Source organism: Leucoraja erinacea, chromosome 36 (assembly GCF_028641065.1).
Source record: "Leucoraja erinacea ecotype New England chromosome 36, Leri_hhj_1, whole genome shotgun sequence".
NCBI classification, from domain to species: Eukaryota; Metazoa; Chordata; class Chondrichthyes; order Rajiformes; family Rajidae; genus Leucoraja; species Leucoraja erinaceus.
The window spans coordinates 7,818,094-7,845,119 of record NC_073412.1 but is presented as its reverse complement, the minus strand read 5'-3'; the positions used below and the strand labels follow the sequence as shown (position 1 = coordinate 7,845,119).

The window sequence follows — 27,026 nt, the reverse complement described above, 5'->3', positions numbered from 1 at the left end:
CTTCTACGCAGCGGCGGTGGAAAGCATCTTGTCCGGGAACATTACCATCTGGTTCGGGAATTGCTCTGCCAAGGACAAGAAGGCTCTGCAGAGAGTAGTGCGTTCGGCCGAACGCACTATGGGAACTTCACTCACCCCCCTGCAGGAACTATACAACAGGAGGTGCAACTCCAGAGCAAACAAAATCATGAGAGACCTCTTCCACCCCTGCAACAGACTGTTCCAGCCGCTACGGTCAGGCAAACGCCTCCGTTGCCATGCAGTGAGAACGGAGAGGTTGAGAAGGAGTTTCTTCCCAGAGGCAATTCGGACTGTAAACGCCTTTCTCACCAGGGACTAACTGTACAGAACGTTTTTCCTTCTATTATTTATTATGTAAAATAATATGTGTGTTATGATTGTGTTTATAATTTGTTTGGTTGTTTTGTTGTTCCGCGAGCATTGCCACTTTCATTTCACTGCACATCTCGTATGTGTATGTGACAAATAAACTTGACTTGACTTGACGGAGGAAATCTGTGCTGTCATTGTCATACAGTGTAGAAACAGGCATTTGCCTCAACCCAACTTGCTTTCACCGACCAACACGTCCCATCTAAACTAGTCCCACCTGCCTGAGTTTGGTCCAAATTCCTCTAAACCTATCCTATTCACGTGCCTATTTAAATGTTTCTTAAACATTGCGTTAGTACCTGCCTCAACTACATCCTCCAGCAGCTCATTCCATTCACCCACCACCCTTTGTGTAAAAAAAAGTTAACCCTCAGGTTTCTATTAAATCTTTCCCCCCTCCCCTTAAACCTTATTCCTCTGGTTCTAGATTCCCTTTCTCTGTTCAAGAGAGTCTGTGCATTTACCCGATCTGATCTGTACACAAAGTCACAGGGAGAACGTGCAAACTCCACACAGACAGCCCCTGAGGTCAAGGTGGAACCAGGGTGAAACAACTGTGCTAACAGCTGCCCCACTAGGCTGCTCGAATTCAACTTGAGGTTTCTTAGGAGCATAACCATCACGTTCTAGCAGAACTGCCTGTACTCATTCCAATGTTATATATTAATAAAGTTTACTCTGAGTAAAGAAAATGAACTTGTACATGGCTGCATCAAAAGATGGAGGAGATACATATGTCATGTTAAATAAGCATTTGCAGCGTAATTGTGGTTCGAACTTTGTGACCAAACCAATAAATATCTGAGATGTGAAAAGTAAATGTTAGTGATTTTTCTGTTAAAGTTTCATTTGTTTGTTAGAACTAACGCTGGTTTCCACTTGCGATTGATAAGAATTATCGTCGGGTAGTGGGAGTTTGCTGTGTAAACCCACGAGTACAGTTTGAAAGGTCACTCCTCACTTGGCTTTCACGTGGTTTAAAAAAAATCTAAACTGAATTCTTTTAGTGTGTATATTAGAGAGTCTTTGAAACCATTTGAACATTTTGTCTGCAGGGGAATATCGGATTCCTTAACTGGTCTTTTGTAGTACAATAGCTGTTGTGTATTTAAGGATTGAAGCAGTTTGTTTAGGTGTGAGGTCTTGCGTTTATTTGAGTCAAGGGAATGGAGAGGTTTTGTTTAACCAGTGTAGTTGAGTGCATGTCTGAACTGCACTACTGTAAAACATTCTTATGATTTTAATAAAAATCACTATTGGAAGCCTTGCTTTCCATTCGAACTTCTCTCTCGACGCTTGTTGATGCCCTGTTATCAGATCCAGGCTTCCACTGGGAGTGTTCCTCCTTTCACTTGAACTGAAAAGTGCTGTTAAATTGGAGTCTAGTTTCACTGGTTTATTATCACATCTACCAAGGTACAGTGAAAAGCTTTTTTTGCTTACAGATCAGCAAGACTATCACCTTACATAAGCACAATTCCCTCCAGAATGTGCAGAACAGCCCATTGAGTCCATATGCACGAGTCACCATGGTAGCGCCATTTTACAGTCCCAGATGTAGCTGTCCACAAAGTCCTGTTGCAGTCGTCACCTCCGTTCTGGTCGTCTGATCAACTGTCGTCCCTCTCCTTGCATGGCCCTCTTCAGCCCAAGTTCCCCGGGGTGAAATGTTACCCTCAGCTGATCTTGAGGATATGCAAGGTTCTTCAAAATGGACCTTTTGTCAATGCACCAATGGAGTTATCCCCGCCAGTGAAAAGGAATATATGTAGGAAAGAACTGCAGATGCTGGTTTAAATCAAATGTAGACACAATGCTGGAGTAGCTCAGCGGGACAGGAATGGGTGACGTTTTGGGTCAAGACCCTTTTTCAGACCCTTCTTCATATATTCAAAAGGAATATATAGTTATAGGAATGTGTCTTCTTGGAATTTGTGATACTGAGTGTAGTACAACCTCTGGAGAGGGTTAGGAGGAAAGAAAAGGAATGAAATATTTTGGCATTGCAGCAGCTCTTTTGTGCTGTTGCTACCAGCCCAGTCCTTTCTCCTTCTCCTCCTCCACCGCCTCAGCCTCCACCTTTCATCCTCAAATGGAAACATTCAATCAGGTCACGCAGAAATACAATGTAAAACCATGTCACCCACCAGGGAAAGGAGACGGGAGTAAAATATAATGTAAATTAATTACAGCAGCATCGAATCATTTGATCGTTTATTAATGTTGGACGATTCTAACAGTGCCATTTTGGATGTGATACCATGATCGAGAGCAGTATTGGGAACGGATATTCCAAACACACTTTCTCTCAGCAGTTTTGTTTCCCCCTTCCCCTGTTTTGTTCTCCCAGAGGTTGTTATACAGGAGAATAGTTCCAGAAGCATCCATCAGGTATTGGAATTTGTATCCTTGTGGTCATGTTGTGCCGTGAATGCTGGTTTTCTATGGAAATTAGAGTCCAATAGGTGAAGAGAAAAATGAATGAATTCACAGCTGTGGTCTTGTTATCGCTGATTATGCAGATATCACCAATTGTGTGATGACATTGTCAAGGAAGTTCTGATGTTTTTCCACAAGGAAACAAGTGGAATTATGAATGACCAAATCATGCTGAAAACGGTGGGTGTGGGAGATAGGAAAGTGAAAGGATGGTGGGATTCTAGAATGAAGTTCTAGAGGCAGCAAAAATCACAAATTATAGCCTCAAACTGGGGCAAGGAGTGGAAAAGAGTTGGGAACATTTTGTTTTGGAAGGCTATTGATCTGGAGGAGGCTGTAGAGAGGTAAATGTGAGCGTTTTAAAGGCTGATAAGTGGCACAGCGGTAGAGTTGTTGCCTTACAGCGTCAGAGACCTGGGTTTGATCCTGACTACCGGTGCTGTCCGTATGATATTTGTACTTTCTCCTTGTGTCCGCGTGGGTTTTCTCCGGGTACTCCAGTTTCCTCCCACACTCCAAAGACGTACAGGTTTGTATGTTAATTGGCTTCGGTAAAAATTGTAAAATGTGTATAGGATAGTGCTCACGTGAGGGGGAAATCGCTGGGTTGGCACGGACTCGGTGGGCCGAAGGGCCTGTTTCCACGCTGTATCGCAAACGTCTAAATGAAAGGATTTTAAACACAAAAATGTGAGAATTGTAGATTGCGAACTTAAAGGGCCTGTCCCTCTTTCCTGAGTTATTCACAAATTCTCCCGAGTTTTCCCCTTGATTCAAACTCACAGAATGTTCGTAACAATTCCTTAGGAGTCCGTGGATATATCGTAGCGGCTAGTTATGCCAGCCCTAGGTACTCGGGGCATCGGGTAAATCGGGACGTTTTTTCCAGCCTGATAACAAATGTCCACGAGTAAAAAAAAAATAGCCCCGAGTACCTACGGCAGGCATAACGAGCGGCAACGATATATCCACGAACTCCCACGGGCTCATTACGAACATTCTGCGAGTTTGAATCAACGTGAAAACTCGGGGGAATTTGTGAATAACTCGGGAAAGTGGGACAGACCCTTAAGGGAACTAGAAACAATATGTTGCAAGGTGAGATTGATGGAGTGAAACTTGGGATGAGAGGGAAAGGCTGAAATTGTTAAGATGCACAATTGCATATTGAGAATAAGGGATGAAAGGCAGACCAACAAGGTTATAGCCTGCGGATGCCAGCAGTCTCCTGGAAGCATCCATGTAATCTAGGAGTGCTACAGCATCTTTCTCCTTTGATGCGATTATATGGCTTAAAGGCTTCACGTGGGGTCAAATTGCAAGCAATTTTGCAAACTGAGCTGGAGGTACGGATCGGATTCAGAAACCCTGCCCAAAAATCCCAACTTTTCCTGAGCAAGATTGAAAAGACTAGTCTTGTATTCACTGGAGTTTAGAAGGATGAGGGGTTATCTTATAGAAACACATAAAAATTATAAAAGGACTGGACAAGCTAGATGCAGGAATATTTTTCCCAATGTTGGACGAGTCCAGAACCAGGGGCCAAAGTCTTAGAATAAAGGCGAGGCCATTTAAGAGTGAGATGAGAAAAAACCTTTTCACCCAGAGAGTTGTGAATTTGTGGAATTCCTTGCCACAGAGGGCAGTGGAGGCCAATTCACTGGATGGATTTAAGAGAGAGTTAGATAGAGTCTAGGGGCTAGTGGAATCAAGAGATATGGGGAGAAGGCAGGCACGGGTTATTGATTGGGGACGATCAGCCATGATCGCAATGAATGGCGGCGCTGGCTCAATGGGCCGAATGGCCTCCTCCTGCACCTATTTTTTATGTTTTTCCTGCAATAGAGAGCAGTCCCGAGCCTCTGTCTATCTCATTGGAGATTCTCGGACTATCTTTCACCAGACTGTACCTTGCTTCTATGTTTCTATGTTTCTAAGTGGCTGTTGTGCCTAAAAGATGGGGGGTTTTTTGCAATACAAATAAACTCCTTTTTATTTATTAAAAAAATGTGAAATTTCTAGAAATGTAAAAATGGTAGAAATGTGGGTGCCTTCACTGCTGAAGGTGCTCCACGGATGTTGTTGTTCCTTTCCGTTCCCCTGTTTCTTGGCCATCCTCTTGCCTTCCTTTTAATTTTCCTCCCACTCATTTAATTTTCTTTTCTGCAAGCTGCCAAATAGGAAAACTACTGGACTCCGAAAGCCTCGAATCAGCTGAATCTTCCTTCATCATTGAACATGAACTGTCGTGCTGCTGCTTCATTAAGTTGAATTCTTTCAGCAAGAATTTAAAAATAAGAACATCCAGTTTGTTGATAAATGAGAGCTATCCTTTTGATTAATTAGATCAATGAAGCCAGCAAAAAAACTTAAACCACTGGCACAGTGTTTGTACAGTCCATCAAGCGTCACTGAGATGTAAGCAAAGCAAATAATCTATGTATTGCACCACTGACTAGCATGAAACAAAAGCCTTGATGTCAACTGAGTTTTCTCTATCTTGTGCCTCTTCTTAAAATCACATTTGGCATGGTACTAATTCCCCTAAGAGCAAGATAGTTACAACTTCCAGTGTGAGGAATTGTAACGAGGGAAGTTATCTTGACATAGGCTGAATGGAACCGATAGTTTGACCAGGGATGTTCGCCATAACCCTTCCCCCCCCCCCCCCCCCCCCCCCCCCCCTCCCCTCCCCCCCCCCCCCCCCTCCCCCCCCCCCCCCCCCCCCCCCCCTCCCCCCCTCCCCCCCCCAAATAGATATTTTAATTCCAAATAATTTTATATCATAAATTTAATGAGGCAAGAAGTCAATAAATTACAATGTGCGCTCTGCAACTCAATACCATTTTGCAAAATAAGATCAACACAAAGTGCTGGAGTAACACAGCGTTTAAGAAGGAACTGCAGATGCTGGAAAATCGAAGGCAGACAAGCGCTGGAGAAACTCAGCGGGTGCAGCAGCACCAATGGAGCGAAGGAAATAGACAACGTTTTGGGTCGAAACCCTTCTTCAGACTATCACAGTGGTCAGGTAGCATCTCTGGGAAAAAAGGACGCCGGATGTTTTGAGTAGGGACCCAAAGTCGTCTGAAGAAGGGTCCCGACTTGAAACGTCGCCCATCCTTTTTCTCCAGAGATGCTGCCTTGCTGAGTTACTCCAGCACTTGCTGAGTTACGCCAGCACTTTGTGTCTACCTTCAGTATAAACCAACATCTGCAGTTCCTTTCTACCGATTCTGTAAAATGCAGGAATGGTGAATCTTTCAGAATTTTGTTATATCATTCATCATGATCATTGGCGATCTGTGGAACTTGAGTTTGGTTGCCCTTGGGGGAAGCTTTAATGGAGATGTGTGGGACATTATCTCACCGCCAAGTTTTTTTTTTTACACGGTGATGGGGGCCTGGAAAGCACGTGTGTGTGTGTGTGTTAGTATACAATAAATTAATAGCTGATTTTAATAAGCAAAGCACAAAAGGATTGTGAATGTTGAAGCCTGAAGAAACGTCACCCATCCCTTCTCTCCAGAGATGCTGCCTGTCCCGCTGAGTTACTCCAGCATTTTGTCTCTACCTTTGAAGTAGATGATGTACGTGTGGCCCCCATGTTAAGGAGGGTTTGGAGGCCACATTGGCGATTTGTCCGTAATATAAATCTACATCGTCTGCACATACATCACAAAATACGAGTTGTAAAGCAAAATATGTTTATATATACTTTATCACAAATCACTTGATGAATTTTTGTGAAATTGCTGTCATTTGAACGGCCATAATGCGGAGGTCACTTACTGTTAAATATGAGGTGGTTGGAAGCTAGTACGTGCAATTTAATCGTATGGGGAAATGAAATGCAGCTATGTACAGTTTTTGCATACAATTGGGACGTGTGTTTGAGTTTTGTTAGGGACATTCAGTTCCTGCTGATTTTCAGGGCAAAGCACAAAAGGATTGGAATGTTTATCTAGTACGTCACCCATTCCTTTTCTCCAAGAGAGAAACAACCCTGCTGTGTTACGACCTTTTGGTTACCCAAGTAGTGATCGGAGTGTTAAGGAGGGTTTGGAGGCCACTGGCGAGGTCCTTGCACTGTGCATCACTGCACATACTGAACGAGTGTCCATGAAAATGTCCGATCACCAGACTGTTGTGAATTAGTAAGATGTTTGCGTGTGACTTGTACTTGAGAGGATTAAGAATTTCCTGTCCAGCCAGAAGTTTGACAATAGCTATCTAGTTATGTCAAGTCAAGTTTATTTGTCACATACACATACGAGATGTGCAGTGAAATGAAAGTGGCAATGCTCGCGGAACAACAAAACAACCAAACAAATTATAAACACAATCATAACACACATATTATTTTACATAATCCAGCCAGAAGTTTGACAATAGCTATCTAGTTTTGGGTACAAACATTGATTTTTGCGCATAGTATTAAAGGCCCTGTCCAACGATGCGTGTTCACCCAAGAGCTCCCCCGAGTTTAAAAAAGAATACTTTATAATTTACAAACCTGTCTCCAATGATGTATTATTAGTAAATTATTCTATTCTTCATCATGCCTTTTTTTTTCTTTCTCTCTTGCTCTCTTTCTATTTAAAAAAAAAACTAGAAGCAGAGTCAATACACAACTGATAATGTTATTGATATACGACTGATAGACATGAAATGTTTTTATTATGATATGTGCTTGCTTCTAATAAAAATATATATATATTAAAAAAATCATACTCGTGGTAAGTACGTAGAATGTACGTCGGAGCTCGTAATGCTAACGGCAGGTACTCGGGAAATGCGGAAACTCATGAAGCTTTTTCAACAGTGTGAAAATTTTCCAAGAGTAAAAAAATATTCGTGATGAAGCACCATGAGTTTGATTTTTTTTTACACTCGGGAGAGCTCTTGGATAAACTTATAGCGTGGGACAGGGGCTTTACTCTCAAGTAGTTGATCACATGTACAAAATACTTGGTTTATACAGATCCACCACCGATTTTCCAGCACTCTTGGTTCCACAGCCTATCTGGAATATCCGTTTTGCCAGACCAACAGGATTCACGGCTTCGGGGTCCGTGATACAGACCCGCAAAGTCGGCCACGGAAGTTGGCTGTAGGAACGGATTGCTTTTGAAGTCCTCCGTAATATATATATCTTGTTAAAGAAATGTGTTAATTGGTGATTCTTGTTTTAATAGTGTTTTTGTGCTAAATTTCTTACTTTAGCATAAAAGCACTAAGAAAAGAAGGATCAACAATTAGCACATTCCTTTAACAAGTTATTTTAACGAGTTAAAATGCACTGCACCTAGTACATTCTTACAGGAGTGGCAATTTTATAGCGCAGAAGAATGGTGGTACTGTATTTGTATATCACCTTCGAGAAACGTCATCCTCAAGAAAACACAGCAGCGAAGTGTCTCAAACCAGTGTGAGCTCCAGGTTTAATTTAATTTAGAGATACAGCGTGGAAAAAGGCCCTACGGCCCACTGAGTCCATGCCGATCAGCGATCCCCGCATGCTAGCACCATCTCCTACACTACAAACACTAGGGACAATTTACAGTTATACCAAGCCAATTAGACTACAAACCTGTACGTCTTTGGAGTGTGGGAGGAAGCCCGAGATCCCGGAGACGACCCACGGGGAGAACATACAAACTCCATGTACGCAGCGCCCGTAGTCGGGATCGAACCAGTGGTCTCTGGCGCTGTAAGGCAGCAACTCTACCGCTGCGCCACCGAGCCGCCCTTTTGGTTTTTTTTGGTTGCAATGGATGGCAAAGTGGCAAAAATAGTGGTGGAATGTATATTTGATTGTCCGCATTATCTTTGTTGTAGCCGTTTCAGACACGATTAGAACAATCCGAATAGATTTAACACAAGATCCACCTAGCAGACTTTGCTAATTAATGCTAGATCCCTGAATAAGTACGTTTCAGGTTTCAACCTGTAAAGTTGAGTTCATGTTTTGGGTCATTAAAACTTCGAAAGCCCTGTAATCCAAAACATTGTTGTACTAAACCTTAAGGACGTGGAAAAGAGAGTGAATCTGTATTCTTACCTTATACTACAGGCTCGTGTATTAAGATAGCGTAATATCCTAATAGATGATTTAGAACAATTTGCAATAAATATGTGTAGGAAAGAACTGGAGATGCTGTTTTATACTGAAGATAGATACAAAGTACTGGAATCACTCACCCGGCCAGGCAGCATCTCTGGAGGAAAAGGATGGATGACATTTTGGATCGGAACAGTCTGAAGAAGGATCCCGACCCAAAATGTCGCCCATCCTTTTTCTGCAGAGATGCTGCCTGACCCGCTGAGTAAGGGGTCTTAAGGGGTTGGACAGGTTAGATGCTGGAAGATTGTTCCCGATGTTGGGGAAGTCCAGATAAAGGGGTCACAGTTTGAGGATAAAGGGGAAGTCTTTTAGGACCGAGATTTTTATTTTTTTTTTTTTTTCCCCCACACAGAGAGTGGTGAATCTGTGGAATTCTCTGCCACAGAGGGTGGTTGAGGCCAGTTTGTTGGCTATATTTAAGAGGGGGTTAGATGTGGCCCTTGTGGCTAAAGGGATCAGGGGGTATGGAGAGAAGGCAGGTACAGGATACTGAATTGGATGATCAGCCATGATCATATTGAATGGCGGTGTAGGCTCGAAGGGCCAAATGGCCTACACCTGAACGTATTTTCTATGTTTCTATGTAACTCCAGCACTTTGTGTCAATCTTTTGCAATAAATATGCCTCTGCTGCCTTTGGATGCAAACTTGACATTGCGTGTAACTTTGCAAAGTTGCCGTACAGAGGGGGATTGCAAACCTTTAGCATTGTGAAAATATTCCAACAGTGTATTTGCAGTGCATCTTGTGTCATGCAAGTTCTGCATTGGTTTTGTGGTATTATCTTTGCAGACATCACGCCAACCCTGCAGCCACACGCATAATATTTTCACTTGCTCGCAATGCACCGGAACGAATAGATTCCTGAAATGAATGGAGCACAAGGTTGAAATGGTATCGAGCACAATAACTAAATAGCGCTTTTATTTTTCCCTTTAGTTTCATATATCGTGCCTCACGAATGTTTGACGTCATCTTTTGTGATTAGCCATAATCAGCAAATTGTTCAATCTTTGATGTGGAAACTTAATGTCGTCTCTCATGTCTTTTGTGACATAATGTTATCTGTAAATCAGTAGGAATTGTGGTTTTCCTTCTTGAATTGCTATCTAGACTTAAAATCCACCAGAGGTGCAATTAAAGTACTTTATTACCCGTTTAACAGTTGAATTTGAGGATAAAACTTTATTTTTGCTTGTTTTATTCAAGGATACGAATTACAATGTGAAAATCCAGTAGCAACTTGGTCGAATTTATTTTTGTAAAAGCTCATGTTACAGAATGACTACACTTCAAACAGCTGCAAATGCTTTTAAGTCTCTAAGGTCTTCAAATGCTGTGTGGATACAAGTCAGTTTTTCTTTGACCAAGATAATGGCAGTCTCCACTTCAAGTCTGTGACTTTTGAGGGGACAAGTTGTAGACCAACCAGTATAATTTAACAAGAGTTCCGATACCTCACAACTGTCTTCCACCAGTATTTAATTGGTTATTGAACCAAGAATTGGTTATTTTCATGGGACTATGGGCGAGTTTCTTCTCAAGTCGCTAATTGAAAGAGCCATGGTTCCTTTCATGCAGGTATAACTACTTACTCAGATATGACTGAGTCACCTGTTACCAGGTTAGATGGGAGGAGAGTGGAAGGAACAAGAGGAGCTAAGGGTTACCTGAATTTGGAGAATTTAGTGTTCACATCATTGGGTTGTGGGCCGCCCTGGTGAGTGTGAGGTGTTGGAAGAGCCACATGGGGCAACGTGGTCTTGTAGCTTGTTGGGGAGATTGGCGAAGCTCGCGATGGTGAGTTTAGGGAAACGAAGGGAGCAGATCCTGATTCCTCATCTTAAACAACAGTCTCTGTTGCTAATTATGTTTCATGGGACGACAGGCAAATGTATTCTCAAGGCTAATTGAAAGTGATATGGTTCCTTTCATGCAGATGATATCTGCTTACCTTATCCCTGAGTCGGCTGTTACCAGGTTAGATGTGGGGAGAGAGGAAGGAACAAGAGGTGGTGTGGATTACCTGAATTTGGAGAATTTATAGTTCGTGTCATCGGGTTGCAGACCACCCAGGTGTGTATGGGGTGCTGTTCCTCCAGTTTCCATTTGGCCTCGACCTGATGGGGGGAGTCGAGTCAAGTTTTATTTATATAGCACATTTAAAAAACAGCTCTCGTTGGCCAAAGTGCTTTACATTGGTATAAGAATAGTGTAACAAACAACAGTGGTTCCTAGATTAAATACAAACATCGCTACATACATATAGCCCTCACTCAGAGGACGTCAAGAAAGGCTTGGGAGTAGAGATGAGTTTTTAGTCTCGACTTAAAGGAGTCGATGGAGGGGGCGGTTCTGATGGGAAGAGGGATGCTGTTCCACAGTCTAATACAGATGGATCAGTGTAGGAATGGGAAGGGGATTTAAAATGGCAGGCATCCGAGCAATGAGTGCTTTAATACACAGACTCGGTGTGAAGCACTTGTTTAATGTCAAGGCTAGCAAAATCAGCAAGATTGCACTCCATTTATCTTAGTTAGGTCATCGTAACCAGGACGTCAAGGACAGGAAAGGGGAAAATAAACTCTGACTGCAGGCTGGGTTTTAGTGGGACGTAAACAGCAAGGTGCACTAAATCCATACCACATACCTGGTAATTAAACATAGCTACCTGGCAATTAAAGATACCTCCAACCTGGCAATTGGGAAATGGCCATGATTTAACCATGGGTAATGTTTAAGAAGGAACTGCAGATGCTGGAAAATTGAAGGTAAACAAAAATGCTGGAGAAACTCAGCAAGTGAGGCAGCATCTATGGAGCGAAGGAAATAGGCAACGTTTCGGGTCGAACCCTTCTTTTGTCTACCTGTCTAACCATGGATAATGGTATTATTTCCCTTTGCTGTATCTTGCATATCAAAGTGTAATAAACATCAACTAAATGAACAAATCCAGTTGAAGAGATTGCAGTACAATTTAGAGTTTTATTAATCCCAAGAAAGTGAGATTTATTGCCTCTTAAACTAAAACATAGACCACTGTGTGACAGCAAGAGTAATTGCATTAAAATCTAAATCGAAGTGATCCAGCTAATCTCTTTCAGAACTGTACAAAGTTGTTGCTGTTAGTTTATGAGGAGTTTGCTGTGAGTCCAATGTGACCTGCTGATGTATGTTCGCATGCTGATGTGTCAACTCCATTCCACAAAGGGTGATTGAGACAGTAAAATGAACCGCAACTCTTTGCAGAATGTGTTCTCTGTGCTAGACGCACAAAGCTGGAGTAAAAACTCAGCGGGACAGGCAGCATCTCTGGAAGGAATGGGTGACATTTCGGGTCAAGAGCATCACCCATTCCTTCTCTCCAGAGATGCTGCCTGTCCCGCTGAGTTACTCCAGCTTTTTGTGTCTACGGTTTAAACCAGCATCTGCAGTTCCTCCCTACACGTGTTTTCTGTGCTATTCGCTTTTAACATGGCTTTGGCCTGATCCTTGACGCTCCACTAAAGTCAGCCATCGTCCTCCGCCTGTTCCACCATTGAGGTCTTGGTTGGATTGCTCTTTGTCAGGGACCTCCCCCTCGACCATATCTCCAAGGGTGACCCTACCAGGAGCACAGCTCCAGACGGCATCGCTCTCAGGATCTCGGGACCACACAAGCTTCTCCACCACGACAAGGTGACAATCCACGGAGAAGGGCGGTTCTACTGCAGTTGTACAGGGTCTTGGTGAGACCACACCTGGAGTATTGCGTATAGTTTTGGTCTCCAGATCTGAGGAAGGACATTATTGCCTTAGAGGGAGTGCAGAGAAGGTTCACCAGACTGATTCCTGGGATGTCAGGACTGTCTTATGAAGAAAGACTGGATAGACTTGGTTTATACTCTCTAGAATTTCGGAGATTGAGAGGGGATCTTATAGAAACTTACAACATTCTTAAGGGGTTGGACAGGCTAGATGCAGGAAGTTTGTTCCCGATGTTGGGGAAGTCCAGGACAAGGGGTCACAGCTTAAGGATAAGGGGGAAATCCTTTTAAAACCGAGATGAGAAGAACTTTTTTTTCACACAGAGAGTGGTGAATCTCTGGAACTCTCTGCCACAGAGGGTAGTTGAGGCCAGTTCATTGGCTATATTTAAGAGGGAGTTAGATGTGGCCCTTGTGTGTAAGGGGATCGGTGGGTATGGAGGGAAGGCAGGTACGGGATACTATGGAGCTGGATGGCCAGAATGATTGTATTGAATGGTGGTGCAGTGCTCGAAGGGCCGAATGATCCTACTCCTGCACCTACTTCCATGTGCCTATCCCAAAGTTTCTAAACAATTTGACTCAATTAACAATGTGTGAAAAATTTTTGTTTTAACTTTGAAAATTAACTTTGTGTGTAGTATTTCCTGTTCGTGAAACATTGTGAAGCACTTCGGTTCTCCACAAAAACAGTATTATTTCTGACGAAACTAATCCACCTGCAGTCTAAAACTTCAAACACCGAGACCTTTTACAACAGAGGGTGGTGGGGGGGAATTTCCATCTTCAACTAGTCTAGAGGGGCAGAAATTCACTCTAAAGAGAGGAGGGGTACTAGTGGCCCCTTTGGGCCAGAATGTTTGTGCCAAAGACAATGCCAAGTCATTCTCATCTGAAGAAGTGTTTCGGCCTGATATTCCCTGCACTTCCATGTGCCTATCCCAAAGCTTCTTAAAAGCCTCCACCACCGCACTGTGTGTGAAAAATTAACTCTTGCCCTGCATGTCTCCTTTAAACGTCCCCCTCTGTCATCTTAGGGTCATGTAGCTGTCATCTGAGGTAACGCTAAGTGTCAGGCTTGAAGGATGTGGTTCCTGTCGGGGTAGTAAAGGCCATTTTGCTATTTTAAAAAAACTGGTTGATTTAGCAAATACTCATTTTTCCATCTTCAACTAGTCTAGATTTACCACTGCAGAAATTCAACTCCAAGGCCCGAGAAAGTGGGACAAGTGCCCCTAAATAATGTTTGGGACAAAGTTAACCCGTCATGAGAGTCTTCAAGAAGTGTTTCAGCAGCCCTTGAAACGTCGCCTTTTTCCTTTGCTTATAGATGCTGCAAAGTTGCATGAGGAAAATATTTTCTCGATCTGCAGGCCAAGTGTCAATGTTTTTTTGTTGTAACTTTGACTTTTCCAGCATCTGCAGAGACCTTCTTAAACCCATGATTCCTGGGATGTTTGCCTCTGTACTCCAAAATCTGAGATTTTATACTCTCTAGAAAAAAAAACATGTGGTTGAAGTGCACATTGTTAGATTTTAATAAAGGCCATTTTTATACATTTTGGTTTCACCATGTGGAAATTACAGCTTTTGGCCCACCAGCGCAACACCGCTCAGTGTTTACAGTTTGCTAAATGCATGGATTAAAGAACCGAGGTTATCTAGAAAGTAGGGGAAAAAAGCAGTCCCTGTTGCTGCATATGTTAATGTCAAAATGAGAGTGCACCACTTCACTCTAACCTAGCCAGCAGCCCTTGAGAAATGTCAGCGTTAATTGTAGGAAATGATATTTTGTGTCCAAAGTTAAATGGGGAAAATATTTTCTGGCGATCTGCAGGCCAAGTGTCAATGTAGGAGAATTTGTTGGAACTGACATTGTTATCCTTGGATGGTGAAATAATTTTTGCATGCTTGAGGCCATAATTTAAGTGTTTGAATTGAGCTGGTGATGAGTAATGAGTAAGAATGGTTCTTCTGCTTCCTGCCTCCATCTTCCACCAGGCTCAGCATCGATGCTCTTAATGTCACTGTGTGTGACTTCTGCCCATTACAGTTTTCCACAAGAGAATAATTAAAATTTCTGGTGTGGTAATGCTCTTCCAATTAATTAGCATCTGCTATTTGAGGCACCACATCATAGCTGAGTCAGATGTGCAGACGAATGCAGATCTTGCTTGACGTAGGCTTTCCTTTTATAGTCGCTGGCTAGGCATCATCTTTAAGATGCCTAGGCACCAGGGCATCGGAAATGTCCTTGCTCTTCAGGGAATGGGGATTCCCCTCCTCCACCATAGATGAGGCTCGCACCAGGGTCTCTTCCATACCCCGCAACAGTGCTCTCTCTCCCCATCCCCACATTCGCAGCAAGGGCAGAGTCCCCCTAGTTCTCACCTTTCACCCCACCAGCCGGCAAATACAACACATCATCCTCCGCCATTTCCGCCACCTCCAACGTGACCCCACCACTCGCCACATCTTCCCATCTTCCCCCATGTCTGCCTTCCGCAAAGACCGCTCCCTCCGCAACTCCCTTGTCAATTCTTCCCTTCCCTCCCGTACCACCCCCTCCCCGGGCACTTTCCGTTGCAACCGCAAGAAATGCAACACCTGTCCCTTCACCTCCCCCCTCGACTCCATTCAAGGACCCAAGCAGTCGTTCCAGGTGCGACAAAGGTTCATCTGTATCTCCTCCAACCTCATCTACTGCATCCGCTGCTCTAGATGCCAACTGATCTACATCGGTGAGACTAAGCGGAGGTTGGGCGATCGTTTCGGCGAACACCTCCGCTCAGTCCGCAATAACCTACCTGACCTCCCGGTGGCTCAGCACTTCAACTCCCCCTCCCATTCCCAATCCGACCTCTCTGTCCTGGGTCTCCTCCATTGCCAGAGTGAGCAACACCAGAAATTGGAGGAACAGCACCTCATATTCCCCCTGGGTAGCCTGCGTCCGGCGGGCATGAACATTGAATTCTCCCAATTTTGCTAGCCCTTGCTGTCTCCTCCCCTTCCTTAACCCTCAAGCTGTCTCCTCCCATCCCCCTGCCCTCGGGCTCCTCCTCCTCCCTTTTTCCTTCCTTCTCTCCCCCCCCCACCCCACATCAGTCTGAAGAAGGGTTTCGGCCCGAAACTTCACCTATTTCCTTCGCTCCATAGATGCTGCTACACCCGCTGAGTTTCTCCAGCATTTTTGTGTACCTTCTATCATCTTTAACAATGTCCTTCCCTGAGGCCAATTGCAGCAACATTGCACCATGCTGCATGAGATGAGAAAGCTTAACATGCAATCGGGCTTGAACCTTGAAATGTGTGAGTGGGTTAATCTATTGAGGTAAACTTAGAGGATTTTTAGTGTAGCTTTTATATTCCACTTCAGTGACACTGAAGATCACTTTGAAGGTAGACACAAAATGCTGGAGTTACTCGGTGTTTAAGAAGGAACTGCAGATGCTGGAAAATCGAAGGTAGGCAAAAGTGCTGGAGAAACTCAACGGGTGCAGCAGCATCTAAGTGAGTCTGAAGAAGGGTTTCGGCCCGAAACGTTGCCTATTTCCTTCGCTCCATGGATGCTGCTGCACCTGCTGAAATTCTCCAGCACTTTTGTCTACCATGCTGGAGTAACTCAGCGGGACAGGCAGCATCTCTGGTGAAAAGGAATGGGTGACGTTTCAGGTCGAGGCCCTTCTTCCGACATCACAGCTTAATATTGACAAAGAGTGAGCCTTTGTATAGCACATTCTTATATAAGGAGACTCAGAGGTGCACCTTTGTAGCATCTGACCATCAAGGCTGGTCAGGTGAGGAAAGAGCTGAGCAGACCAAGATGCAGCACAGAACACCACAGTAGATTCCTTTTCCCTGTGGCCATCAAACTGTACAATTCTGCCCCTGCTGTCGTGGGGTAGACTCACTTGCCACTCATAGAATTACATTGGCCCGTTGTGAACATTCATTTGTTCCGGTTGAATCCCAGTCCCTTCGGCTGGTGCTGTATAAAATGTGTCTTGGGGGAAGAGTCATAGAGTCATAGAGCCGTGTGTAAACAGGCTCTTCGGCCCAACTTGCCCACATCGGGGGACATGTCCCAGCGATCCTAGTCCCACCTGCCTGCGCTTGGTCCATAACCCCCAAACCTGTGTAAGATAGAACCGCAGATGCTGGTTTAAATCGAAGGTAGACACAAAATGCTGGAGTAACTCAGCGGGTGAGGCAGCATCTCTGGAGTGAAGGAATGGGTGATGTTTCAATCTGAAGAAGGGTCTTGACCCGAAATAGAATTACCCATTCTTTCTCTCCAGAGATGTTGCCTCATCCTTCAAACCTGTCCTATCCATGTACCCGTCTAGCTGTTTCTTAAATGTTGGGGATAGTCCCAGCCACAACTACCTCATCAGGCAGCTTGTTCCATATACCCACCACTACTTTTATCATTTGCTGTGAGCTCCGTGTGAATTAGGAAGTTGGTGGCACGCTGTGTACATGACATTACATGCATCTGACTTGAATCAGTTGGAGGAGCCTGATATGATGGAGGGACACCAGGCTTTGCTGCATCCTCTGTTGCTGGCCTGCAACCTCCGGGAACCGTACAGAAACCTTGGGTGGGGCGCAAAGTCTCCAGACGTTTCCGTTCAGGTTTCCTAAGTGGGACGGGGGCATAACAGTGGAGCCATCGACCAGCTCTCTATCAGGTTTGTTCAGGTGCTGGTCATCTGAACCAGGGGGTTAGGGTCTCACGTCATGAAACATCTGATTTGTTCCCTTTCCTGAATAATTCTTCTTCTGCTTTTACTGTAATCAATAGGCCCTTATTTAAGTTGTCGTCTCAGATGTAAGACTTCTGTAGTCTGTGTCACTGGTTTGATGTCTAAATAATGGGTGACTTTCCATCCACAGCCAAGGCAGATGTCACGCTAACGGCTTGCAACGCAAGTCAACGCAGTTTACAGAGTCCATGAACTCTCTCTTCATGCTTTATGTTTGTCTTTTCTTTTGAAGTTTCTGTGATCAATGTTACTGCAGCCCGCGGCCAGCCTTCAATGCACACAAGACACTGATCGCACCAGAGTGGGTCTGACTCTAACGTTTGAACTGTGACTGAGTTCCTACTAAGTATGATTGATGTATTTGGTGGGCAGGTGCGGTTTTTTAAACTGCGTTATCACAACAACGTCAATGAGACGTGGCCTTTTTCTGTGTACCATTTTGTCATGTTAATGTATTCTATGTCAACACAAGACTCAAATATGAAGAGCATATCAGGAAGCATGATTCTTGTCAATATTGTTATTGGCAGTTTATTGTGAGCCCAGAAGCTATTTACTTGTGTAATGCTAACCCCATTCTGTATGTTTGGTTCGGTCTGATATGCAGACAACCTTTTTTCCTCTCACCTTGTCATCTGGAATCAAAATGGTGGGTTTAAGAATAGTATTATCGTACATGCCTATAAATTAGAGTCTACATCTCTAAACAAAAATTAAACTTAAACATCGTAACCCGAAACGTCACCTATTCCCTCTGTCCATAGATGCTGCCTCACCCGCTGAGTTCCTCCAGCATTTTTGCCTATCTTTGAACTTATACTTTGGTTTGAACCAGTATCTGCAGTTCCTTCCTTCACAAACTTATACAGTGTTTAAACAGGAAATGCTTGGGCAAAATTAACTTTTTTAAAGTGCTGACCGTTAGGTCACGCAAACACAAATTGTTCCTTCATATCAATCAGCTAAATTACAGTTTGTGAATAATGATTTGAATTTTTTTTTTCCATGAGCAAATTTTTAATCTTTTTTTGGAAAAGTTTAATTGGTAAACATAGAAAAAAAACATAGAAATTAGGTGCAGGAATAGGCCATTCGGTCTTCGAGCCTGCACCACCATCAAAATCATGGCTAAATCAGTATGTCCTGCCTTTTGTGACTAATGATCCCCTTAGCCACAAGGGCCACATCTAACTCCCTCTTAAATATAGCCAATGAACTTACCCTTTGGCAGGAGACAGAGATTCAGACTCTTGTGTGAAAAAAGTTCTTCTCCTTCGGTTTTAAAGGATTTCCCCCTTATCCTTAAGCTGTGACCCCTTTCCCGGGAAGTTAATATTACTTTGATTTAATGATAGTTCCTCGCTCAGTGCAAACATTTCTTTGGTCTTCTACTGAGTTACCAGCCGTGATGCTCTAGTCCTGGTTTGAAGTCAATTGAGTTCTATTCTATTCAATTCAATCGAAGAAGGTTTCTGACCCAAAACGGCCTATCCATGTTTCCAATGATGCTGAGTGGCCCACTGTAACTTCAGCAATTTGTGTTCTACGCAAGATTCCAGCATCTGCAGTTGCTTGCGTCTTCAATTGTGTTGTGCCAAGTAGATTTTTCATTTCTGGATATTTTGTTTATTTAATTAACTAACTGGTGAATGAGGCAAATTTGAAGGTAAACTTGAAAAAAACATTGAGGTAAAATGGCATTTTTAATTTCTATATTGACTAACAGATTAGTCTGACGAAGGGTCTTGACCCGAAACGTCGCCAATTTCCTTCGCTCCATAGATGCTGCCTCACCCGCTGAGTTTCTCCAGCATTTTTGTCTCCCTTCGATTTTCCAGCATCTGCAGTTCCTTCTTAAACAGGTTGTTGTTGGAAGCTCCGAATCCTCAGGGCATTGAGCACTGTCACATCACCTCAAATTAACGGTAATATAGAGAAACAAGAAACTGCAGATGCTGGTGTAAAAATCAACTCACAAAGGGTCTACGCTTGGTCTTGCTGATGTAGGGGAGACCACATAGAGAACGCTGGAGGCAGTGGATGAGGTTAGAAGAGGTGGACGTGAACCTCTGTCTCACCTGGAAATAGATGCTACCTGAGCTGCTTAGTCACTCCAGCATTCCCACAATATTCGGCATTTCCTAATCATTATTCAGGCTGATCTATTTTGTCAATTTCAGTGCAAAGATTTGCTCCTATTTCAATTCCTTTATTGGTTTAGTTCAGAGATACAGCACGGAAACAGGCCCTTCGGCCCACCGAGTCCACGCCAACCAGCGATCCCCGCACATTAATGCCCCTGTCCCACTTAGGAAACCACAACGGAAACCTCTGGTAACTCTGCGCCCCACCCAAGGTTTCCATGCGGTTCCCAGAGGTTGCAGGTGGTTGCCGGAGGTTGCAGGTAGTGGAAGCAGGTAGGGAGACTGACATATTAACAACACATTGACATATTAACACTACCCTGCACACACTAGGGACAATTTTACATTCATACTCAGCTAATTAACCTACAAGCTATTACGTCTTTGAAGTGTAGGAGGAAACCGAAGATCTTGGAGAAAATTCATGCAGGTCACGGGGAGAACGTACAAACACCGTACAGACAAGCACCCATAGTCAGAACCCGGGTCTCTGGCACGAAGGCAGTAGCTCCAGCGATACACCACCTTGCCGCCCTCAAGTCTGACAACACCTTAAACACTGTTTTGTGCAAATCAGTGGAAATGTTTATTTAAACGTTGAATTCTGCAGTACAGTTCCACAAGCCTAATCCCCACTGTTGAATCTGACTTACAAAGAAAGACTTGTCAGCAAGGCAAGAGCTTTCTACTTGTATATGAAGAGATATCAGGCACAAGTGATATGAATGAAATGAAGAAGATAATCTTGAACCATACAGTAGTTGGGATGCTCCAACATGGCACATTGGGGATACAAATGTCTGGTTAAAACGGCTCAATCTAACCAGACGCAGATGTTGAAACAGAGATTTAGAAAGTGGATGAACTAAAGTGGGTCAAACTGTCTTCATTTTTCACCATCTTGTACAAATTGTTGCCAGATTATGGAGAATTATGCACCATTCTTTAGCCAGAGGGTGGTGAATCCATATAATCCATTGCCACAGACTGATGTGAAGGCCTAGTCACTGAGTATTTTTAAAGCAGAGATTAATACGTTCTTAATTAATAAGGGCGTCAAAGGTTACGGGGAGAAGGCAGGAGAATTGGGTAGGATAGATCAGTCATGATCAAATGGCGGAGCAGACTTGATGGGCCGAATGGCCTAATTCTGCTCCTATGGGCCTAGCAAGATTTTGTGGCTCCCTAAATTCAAGATATTGTCGACTTGACTGATTTTCTTTTGTACGTTTACATTTCTAGTTCCTTTACACCACAAATTCAGTTATCTTTTTATGAATCTAAACTTAATTACATGTGATCTAATAACATTTGTTGAAATCATTTTTACCCATGAACTGGCCCAGATTTGCTTAAAAATGCACCAATTCAGACAAGGTCATGTTTTGTGTGTTCTGCTCCAAATTGTCTTGTGAGTGGGAAGCATATTCCTCAAGAAGTTTAAGAAAGTCTGAAGAAGGGTTTCTGCCCGAAATATTGCCAATATTTTATTTATTTTAATCTACTTTACCCATAATTTAAGTTTTGCTGAAAGTTCAAAGTTGGTGGTGTGCACTTTAAAATAGCTTCTCCAATCAGCAGAGAAACCTTTCACGCGTATTATAAGTCTGAAGCATAAAAGTCTCTTGCAGGCTGAAGAAGGGTTTCGGCCCGAAACGTTGCCTATTTCCTTCACCCCATAGATGCTGCCACACCCGCTGAGTTTCTCCAGCAATTTTGTCTACCGTCTCTTGCAGGCTTTGCAGGGTGTTGTATTTAATATTATTTAGTAATAATTTCAGCCATTACCAAGTGCTTTACTTTTGGGAGAAGCATATGGTCCAAGGTAAGCCAGTGTTGGTTGATAGTGGGAGTTGTTCCAGTCTATTGCCCATGGCTTGTAGTCAGTGCGAATCCCAAATGAATGGAATGACTCACTTTCATTCACAGGCCCGCTTGCTTCCCTGCCCCCTCATTTTCCCTGAAGGCAGAGTCAAGCTGGTATATGTGCCACGGGTGTTGATTCTACATGCAGGGAAAAGTTTTGATCAGCCAAGTTGGCACAAGCCTAACGGTACATATTGCCTGCGGTCATCCCGCATATGAAAGCCAACATTGCATCTAGTAATCCTGCAAAATGGTCACGCAGGTTTGAGGGCTTTTTGGTTTACAGTTTGCCTTGTGTTCTTGACCAATGGTTGGGAAAAAACCTGGGTGTGGTATCAGATGTAGACCTTGATGGAAATTGATAGTCAGCTGCGGCTCCCCTTCATGGTGGAATAACTCATCCACACTTGCTACGGTGTAGACAGATCATTGGAACAGGGCAAATCGGTATGTGTTTGATGCTGATCTCGCCTGGAAAGATGAGGGACAATTAATATCAATGCCATAAAAATGCACCTTTGCCATTTGATGACCTGGCCTTCTATTAGTTACATGCCGAGGCAGTTCATTTATTATTTGTAAAATACACTGTAAAATACAGAAACTGAAGCAGATTGAATGAAGACGCGTCAAGTTTGTGGTGTTGGTTATTCGTATGGTTATCTTTTTTTTCTTTTTTTTTTTTTTTTTTCTTTTTTTTTTTTTCTTCTTTTTTCTTTTTTTTTTTTCTTTACTTCATCTATCTCTTTAGTTCTATCTAGTTTAAAAAAAAAAAAAAAAAAAAAAAAAAAATTCGTATGGTTATCTTGACTGGTATAAAATAGTTCTGCCTTGCGTAATTCTCTGTGGCATCAAGGCTACGGCTGTTTTCTTTAATATTAAATTTATAATATTTGAATATTATGTATGTCCTGCAGATTTTCGATGATTACCATCATTTTCGGCATCAAGGAGTAGTGAAACGGTCATTGAATGCCCATGTTCACCATCACAATAGACTGCGGCAGGCACCTGAGGTAAGTCTCAACCACATTTGGATCAGTTTGGTCCTTTCTATTGTTTCTATTAACCTGTGAATTAGTTTATTATATGGGACGTTATTCCCAGGTAAGTGCATGGTTTTCAATACATTTACACATTAGTGGGACGACAATGATGCTCCTAATTTTAGTTTAGTTTGGAGATACAACGCGGAAACTGTCCCTTCGGCCCGTCGAGTCCGTGCCGACCAATGATCCCTGCACACCAACACTGTCCCAAATACACTAGAGACAGTTTACAATTATACCAAGCCTGTGCACGTCGTTCGAATGTGGGAATAAACCGGAGATCCCAGAGAAAACCCACGCAAGTCACGGGGAGAAGGTACAAACTCCGTACAGACAAGCACCCGGCTCTCTGGCCCCGCTGTAAGGCAGCAACTCCACTGTGTAATTCTATTGAAAATATTGAGCCCCGCTGACCATTGATCACCAGCTCGGCCTAGTTGGATGTTATTCCACTTCTCCATCCACCCCCTGTGCACTAGGGACAATTTACAGAGGCCCATTAACCTATCACCGGGACGTGGGAAACCGGAGCGCCCGGAGGAATCTTGCACAGTCCGAGAAAGAACATGCAAACTCCACCCAGTCAGCACCCGGGGTCAGGATCGAATCCGAGTCTCTTGAGAGAGCAGCTCTACCCGCTACACCACTATGCTGCATATCCAGTAATGCAACCATCAGATTTTTTTAACCAAGTCTTGGGACTTATTTGCAGAAAATGCATTAAGTTGTTTACCATTTGAGAATTACTGCAGATTATACATGTGGATAATTACTGAGTGACCAGAATATTCTCCCGTGGTATTTTGATTGCGTGCTTTAGTTTCAACACACCTCCTGATGGGAAAACTATTCCTGAGGAATTTGAAAGTTTCATAATTGGATTTGCTTGCTCTGACGTTCCTATGCTGGGTTGGGTGGTTGTAACTTGTTTGCTGTTACTTATGCCCCTGTCCCACTTAGGATACCTGAACAGAAACCTCTGGAGACTTTGCGCTCCACCCAAGGTTTCCGTGCGGTTCCCGGAGGTTTCTTGTCAGTCTCCCCACCTGCTTCCACTACCTGCAACCTCCGGGAACCGCACGGAAACCTTGGGTGGGGCGCAAAGTCTGCAGAGGTTTCTGTTCAGGTTTCCTAAGTGGGACAGGGGCATTAATTCCCATGTTCAAAAAAACAAAAACAACTTTTCAACTGGGAACCAAACAGAAGCATCTTTCTATTGACTCGAATAGATTAAGTGCATGGACTCTTGTTGGTAAAAAGCTTTGTTATTGAGGTGCAGTGTCTTGCAGGCAAGGTTAGGCATTATCGCTCACTTATAAGATAGCGTCAAATATCATCGAGCCATACATCGTGGAAACAGGCTCAACTTGCCCCATCTACACTAGTGTTTAAGAAGGAAGTGCAGATGCTGGAAAATCGAAGGTAGACAAAAGTGCTGGAGAAACTCAGCGGGTGCAGCAGCATCAATGCAGCGAAGGAATTCTTTGCCACAGACTGATGTAAAGGCCTAGTCACTGAGTATTTTTAAAGCGGAGATTAGTAGGTTATTAATTAATAAGGGCGTCAACGGTTACGGGGAGAAGGCAGGAGAATTGGGTAGAATAGGTCAGTCATGATCAAATGACGGAGCAGACTTGATGGGCCAAATGGCCTAATTCTGCTCTTATGTCTTATGGGCTTAGCAAGAGAAGATTTTGTGGCTCCCTAAATTCAAGATATTGTCGACTTGACTGATTTTATTTTGTATGTTTAAATTTCTAGTTCCTTTACACCACAAATTCAGTTATCTTTTTATGAATCTAAACTTAATTACATGTGATCTAATAACATTTGTTGAAATCATTTTTACCCACGAACTGGCCCAGATTTGCTTAAAAATGCACCAAATCAGACAAGGTCATGTTTGTGTGTTCTGCTCCAAAGTGTCTTGCAAGTGAGAAGCATATTCCTCAAGAAGTTTTAAAAAAAAGTCTGAAGAAGGGTTTCGGCCAGAAACGTTGCCTATTTCCTTCGCTCCATAGATGCTGCTGCACCCGCTGAGTTTCTCCATCTCCACAGTGAAGTTTGCAATCCCCCCCCCCCCCCCCCCCAATGTTTTTTAAACATTGTGATAGGACGTGCCTCAACCACCTCCTCCTGCAGCTCATTCCATATACCTACCATCTTTGTATAAAAAAAAGTTGCCCCACAGGATCCTGTCTTTCCTCCCTCACCTCAAACCTATGTCTTCTCTGTGAATAATGCTACATGTACAACTCCTGGAGCAGAGCCTATTATTCATATCTCGGATGGATCCTGTTGTGACTTTTGGACGCAACACTTAAACCAGCTGTGCAGCGGTGACATTGAGAACACAGTGAATAATGCTGTTAGGAGTAACTGCAACAAGGGCTTGTACAAATTGCATCGACTCATAAGTGCAGTTAAACCTTTCATCCGTCTCAAAAGTGAACTATGTCATGTTGCACTTTATTGACAACGTGAGAGGCGTTAATTTCTTAAAGCCTCCATTACCCGAGTACATACAAAATAGAATAAAGGGCCTGTCCCACTTAGGCAATTTTTTAGGCGACTACAGGCAACTAGGCTATCGCCACATGGTTGCCGGGGTGTCGTCTGTATGGTCGTGAGTCGTCTCCTCAGTCGCCCAAAGAGTCGTAGCGTCTTTCTGATCGCCGCTGGATTTTAACATGTTCAAATATTTTCCAAAACATTCGGCGACATTGGGTTTGACGCCAATGAGCGTAGCTTGACTTCTCCTGACGTAGGCGCTGTCGTAGGTTGTCGCCAGGTGACATAGGTTGTCGCCGATGCTGACTATGTTTTTTTGTTGTTGTTAAAGTAATGATTCTATTTCAAATTTTATGTCAAAGGAGGGATCCAGTTGCTGTTTTTTCGGCGACTTGGTCCGTCCGACTATGACAGTCGCCTAAAAATAGCCTAATGGCCCTGTCCCACGGGAGTTCATTCCAAGAGCTCTCCCAAGTTATAAAAAAAAAATCAAACTTGTGGTAAGCACGGAGAATGAACGTAGCGGGTACGTTGGAGCTCGGGGACGTCTCTTAGCGGATCGTAACGCTAACGGCAGGTATTCGGGAAGACTCACTAACGGCAGGTAAGCTCGGGAAGACTTGTGAAGATTTTTCAACATGTTGAAAAATGTCCACGAGATCCCCGAGTACCGACGAGCGGCCATTACCGTAAATCTCCGAGTTCGAATCAGGGCAAACTCGGCAGAGCTCTTGGAATGAACTCGTACCATGGGACAGGGCCATAAGTGGGACAGGCCCTTAATGCAACTTGATTTGGAAGCTGCGCATGTTCTTTTTTCACTTTTCCACTCACCATCCTGGAACCCAACACACTCCACAGTGAAGCAGTGATTGAGATACACTTTTTCTACTTTATTGCAGTTGGCGATCAGAACATGATTTTCTCCATATTGGGGAAAGGAAACGTTGATTGACCATCTTGTAAAAAAGCCATCATTGATTCGTCTAAAATTTTAGTTCTCCACCCGACCCGAAACGTCACCCATTCCTTCTGTGCAGAGATGCTGCCTGTCCCGCTGAGTTACTCCAGCTTTTTGTGTCTATCTTCGGTTTAAACCAGCAGTTCTTCTCACGCATTTCTCCATTGCTCGTCTTGCATCAGGTTTTGAGGTGGGTCGATGGTTCAACTTTGCCTGTGGCACAGCCCGCAGAGGGTGAGGCTGTTGCCATGTCGAGAGTAATTGGTGCAGAAACCTCTCTGAACTGAGAGTCGGGAGGGGTGGAGATTCCGGAAAGCTTCCTGTATGTTTACTATTTGTGTTTGCTGCCTGCCTGCTATGTTGCCATAACTATCCCCATTCAACGAGAGGCTGAGGTAAATTAGCCTGTTAAGGAAACAATGGCGGGGATGGGTGGATTTTGAAGTACAAAGGCTTCATTATTAATCTTCATTTCCCTGTGAGCGTACCCAGCAGGAAGCAGCTGGCAAAGGCAAACAATGCACGCCAAACATGCGACCTGAGATTTGCATGCAAAGAGAGCAAAGCTGCAACGTGCTTTGTACTTAATCCACCCTTTGTCTGCCGATCACTGTGAAAGCTGGGTGTTCACTGTTCTCTATAGTCTACTCATTGTGTGTAAACTGCCTTGTAATTAAGGTAAACAAATCATCTAAAGCAGACCCCCCTGGATTCTGCCGTTCTGTCAGATCAAAATAGAAACTCCCAAGTACAGCTGTCACAGGGCAAACCATCCACCCCTGTCAGGTGTGCAGAGATCATCATAAGGTCATAAATGATAGGAGCAGAATTCGGCCATTCGGCCCATCAAGTCTACTCCGCCATTCAATCACGGCCGGCCGATCTCTCTCTCCCTCCTAACCCCGTTTTTAGTTTAGAAACACAGCGCGGAAACAGACCCCTTCGGCCCACCGAGTCCCTGCCGGCCATCGATCCCCGCACAGTCACACTGTCCTACACACACTTGGGGCAATGTGCGTACGCC

The 27,026-nt window shown here is 43.7% G+C and overlaps 1 protein-coding gene across 1 annotated transcript in view; it reads left to right on the top strand.

Moving 5' to 3' along the window:
* Window positions 1-27,026, top strand: part of furina (furin (paired basic amino acid cleaving enzyme) a) — a 107,675-nt gene that overhangs the window by 33,391 nt on the left and 47,258 nt on the right. The window contains exon 2 of the mRNA XM_055662599.1: window positions 22,399-22,497. Within this exon, the coding sequence (XP_055518574.1) occupies window positions 22,399-22,497 (99 nt within the window). The remainder of the gene's footprint in view (window positions 1-22,398; window positions 22,498-27,026) is intronic.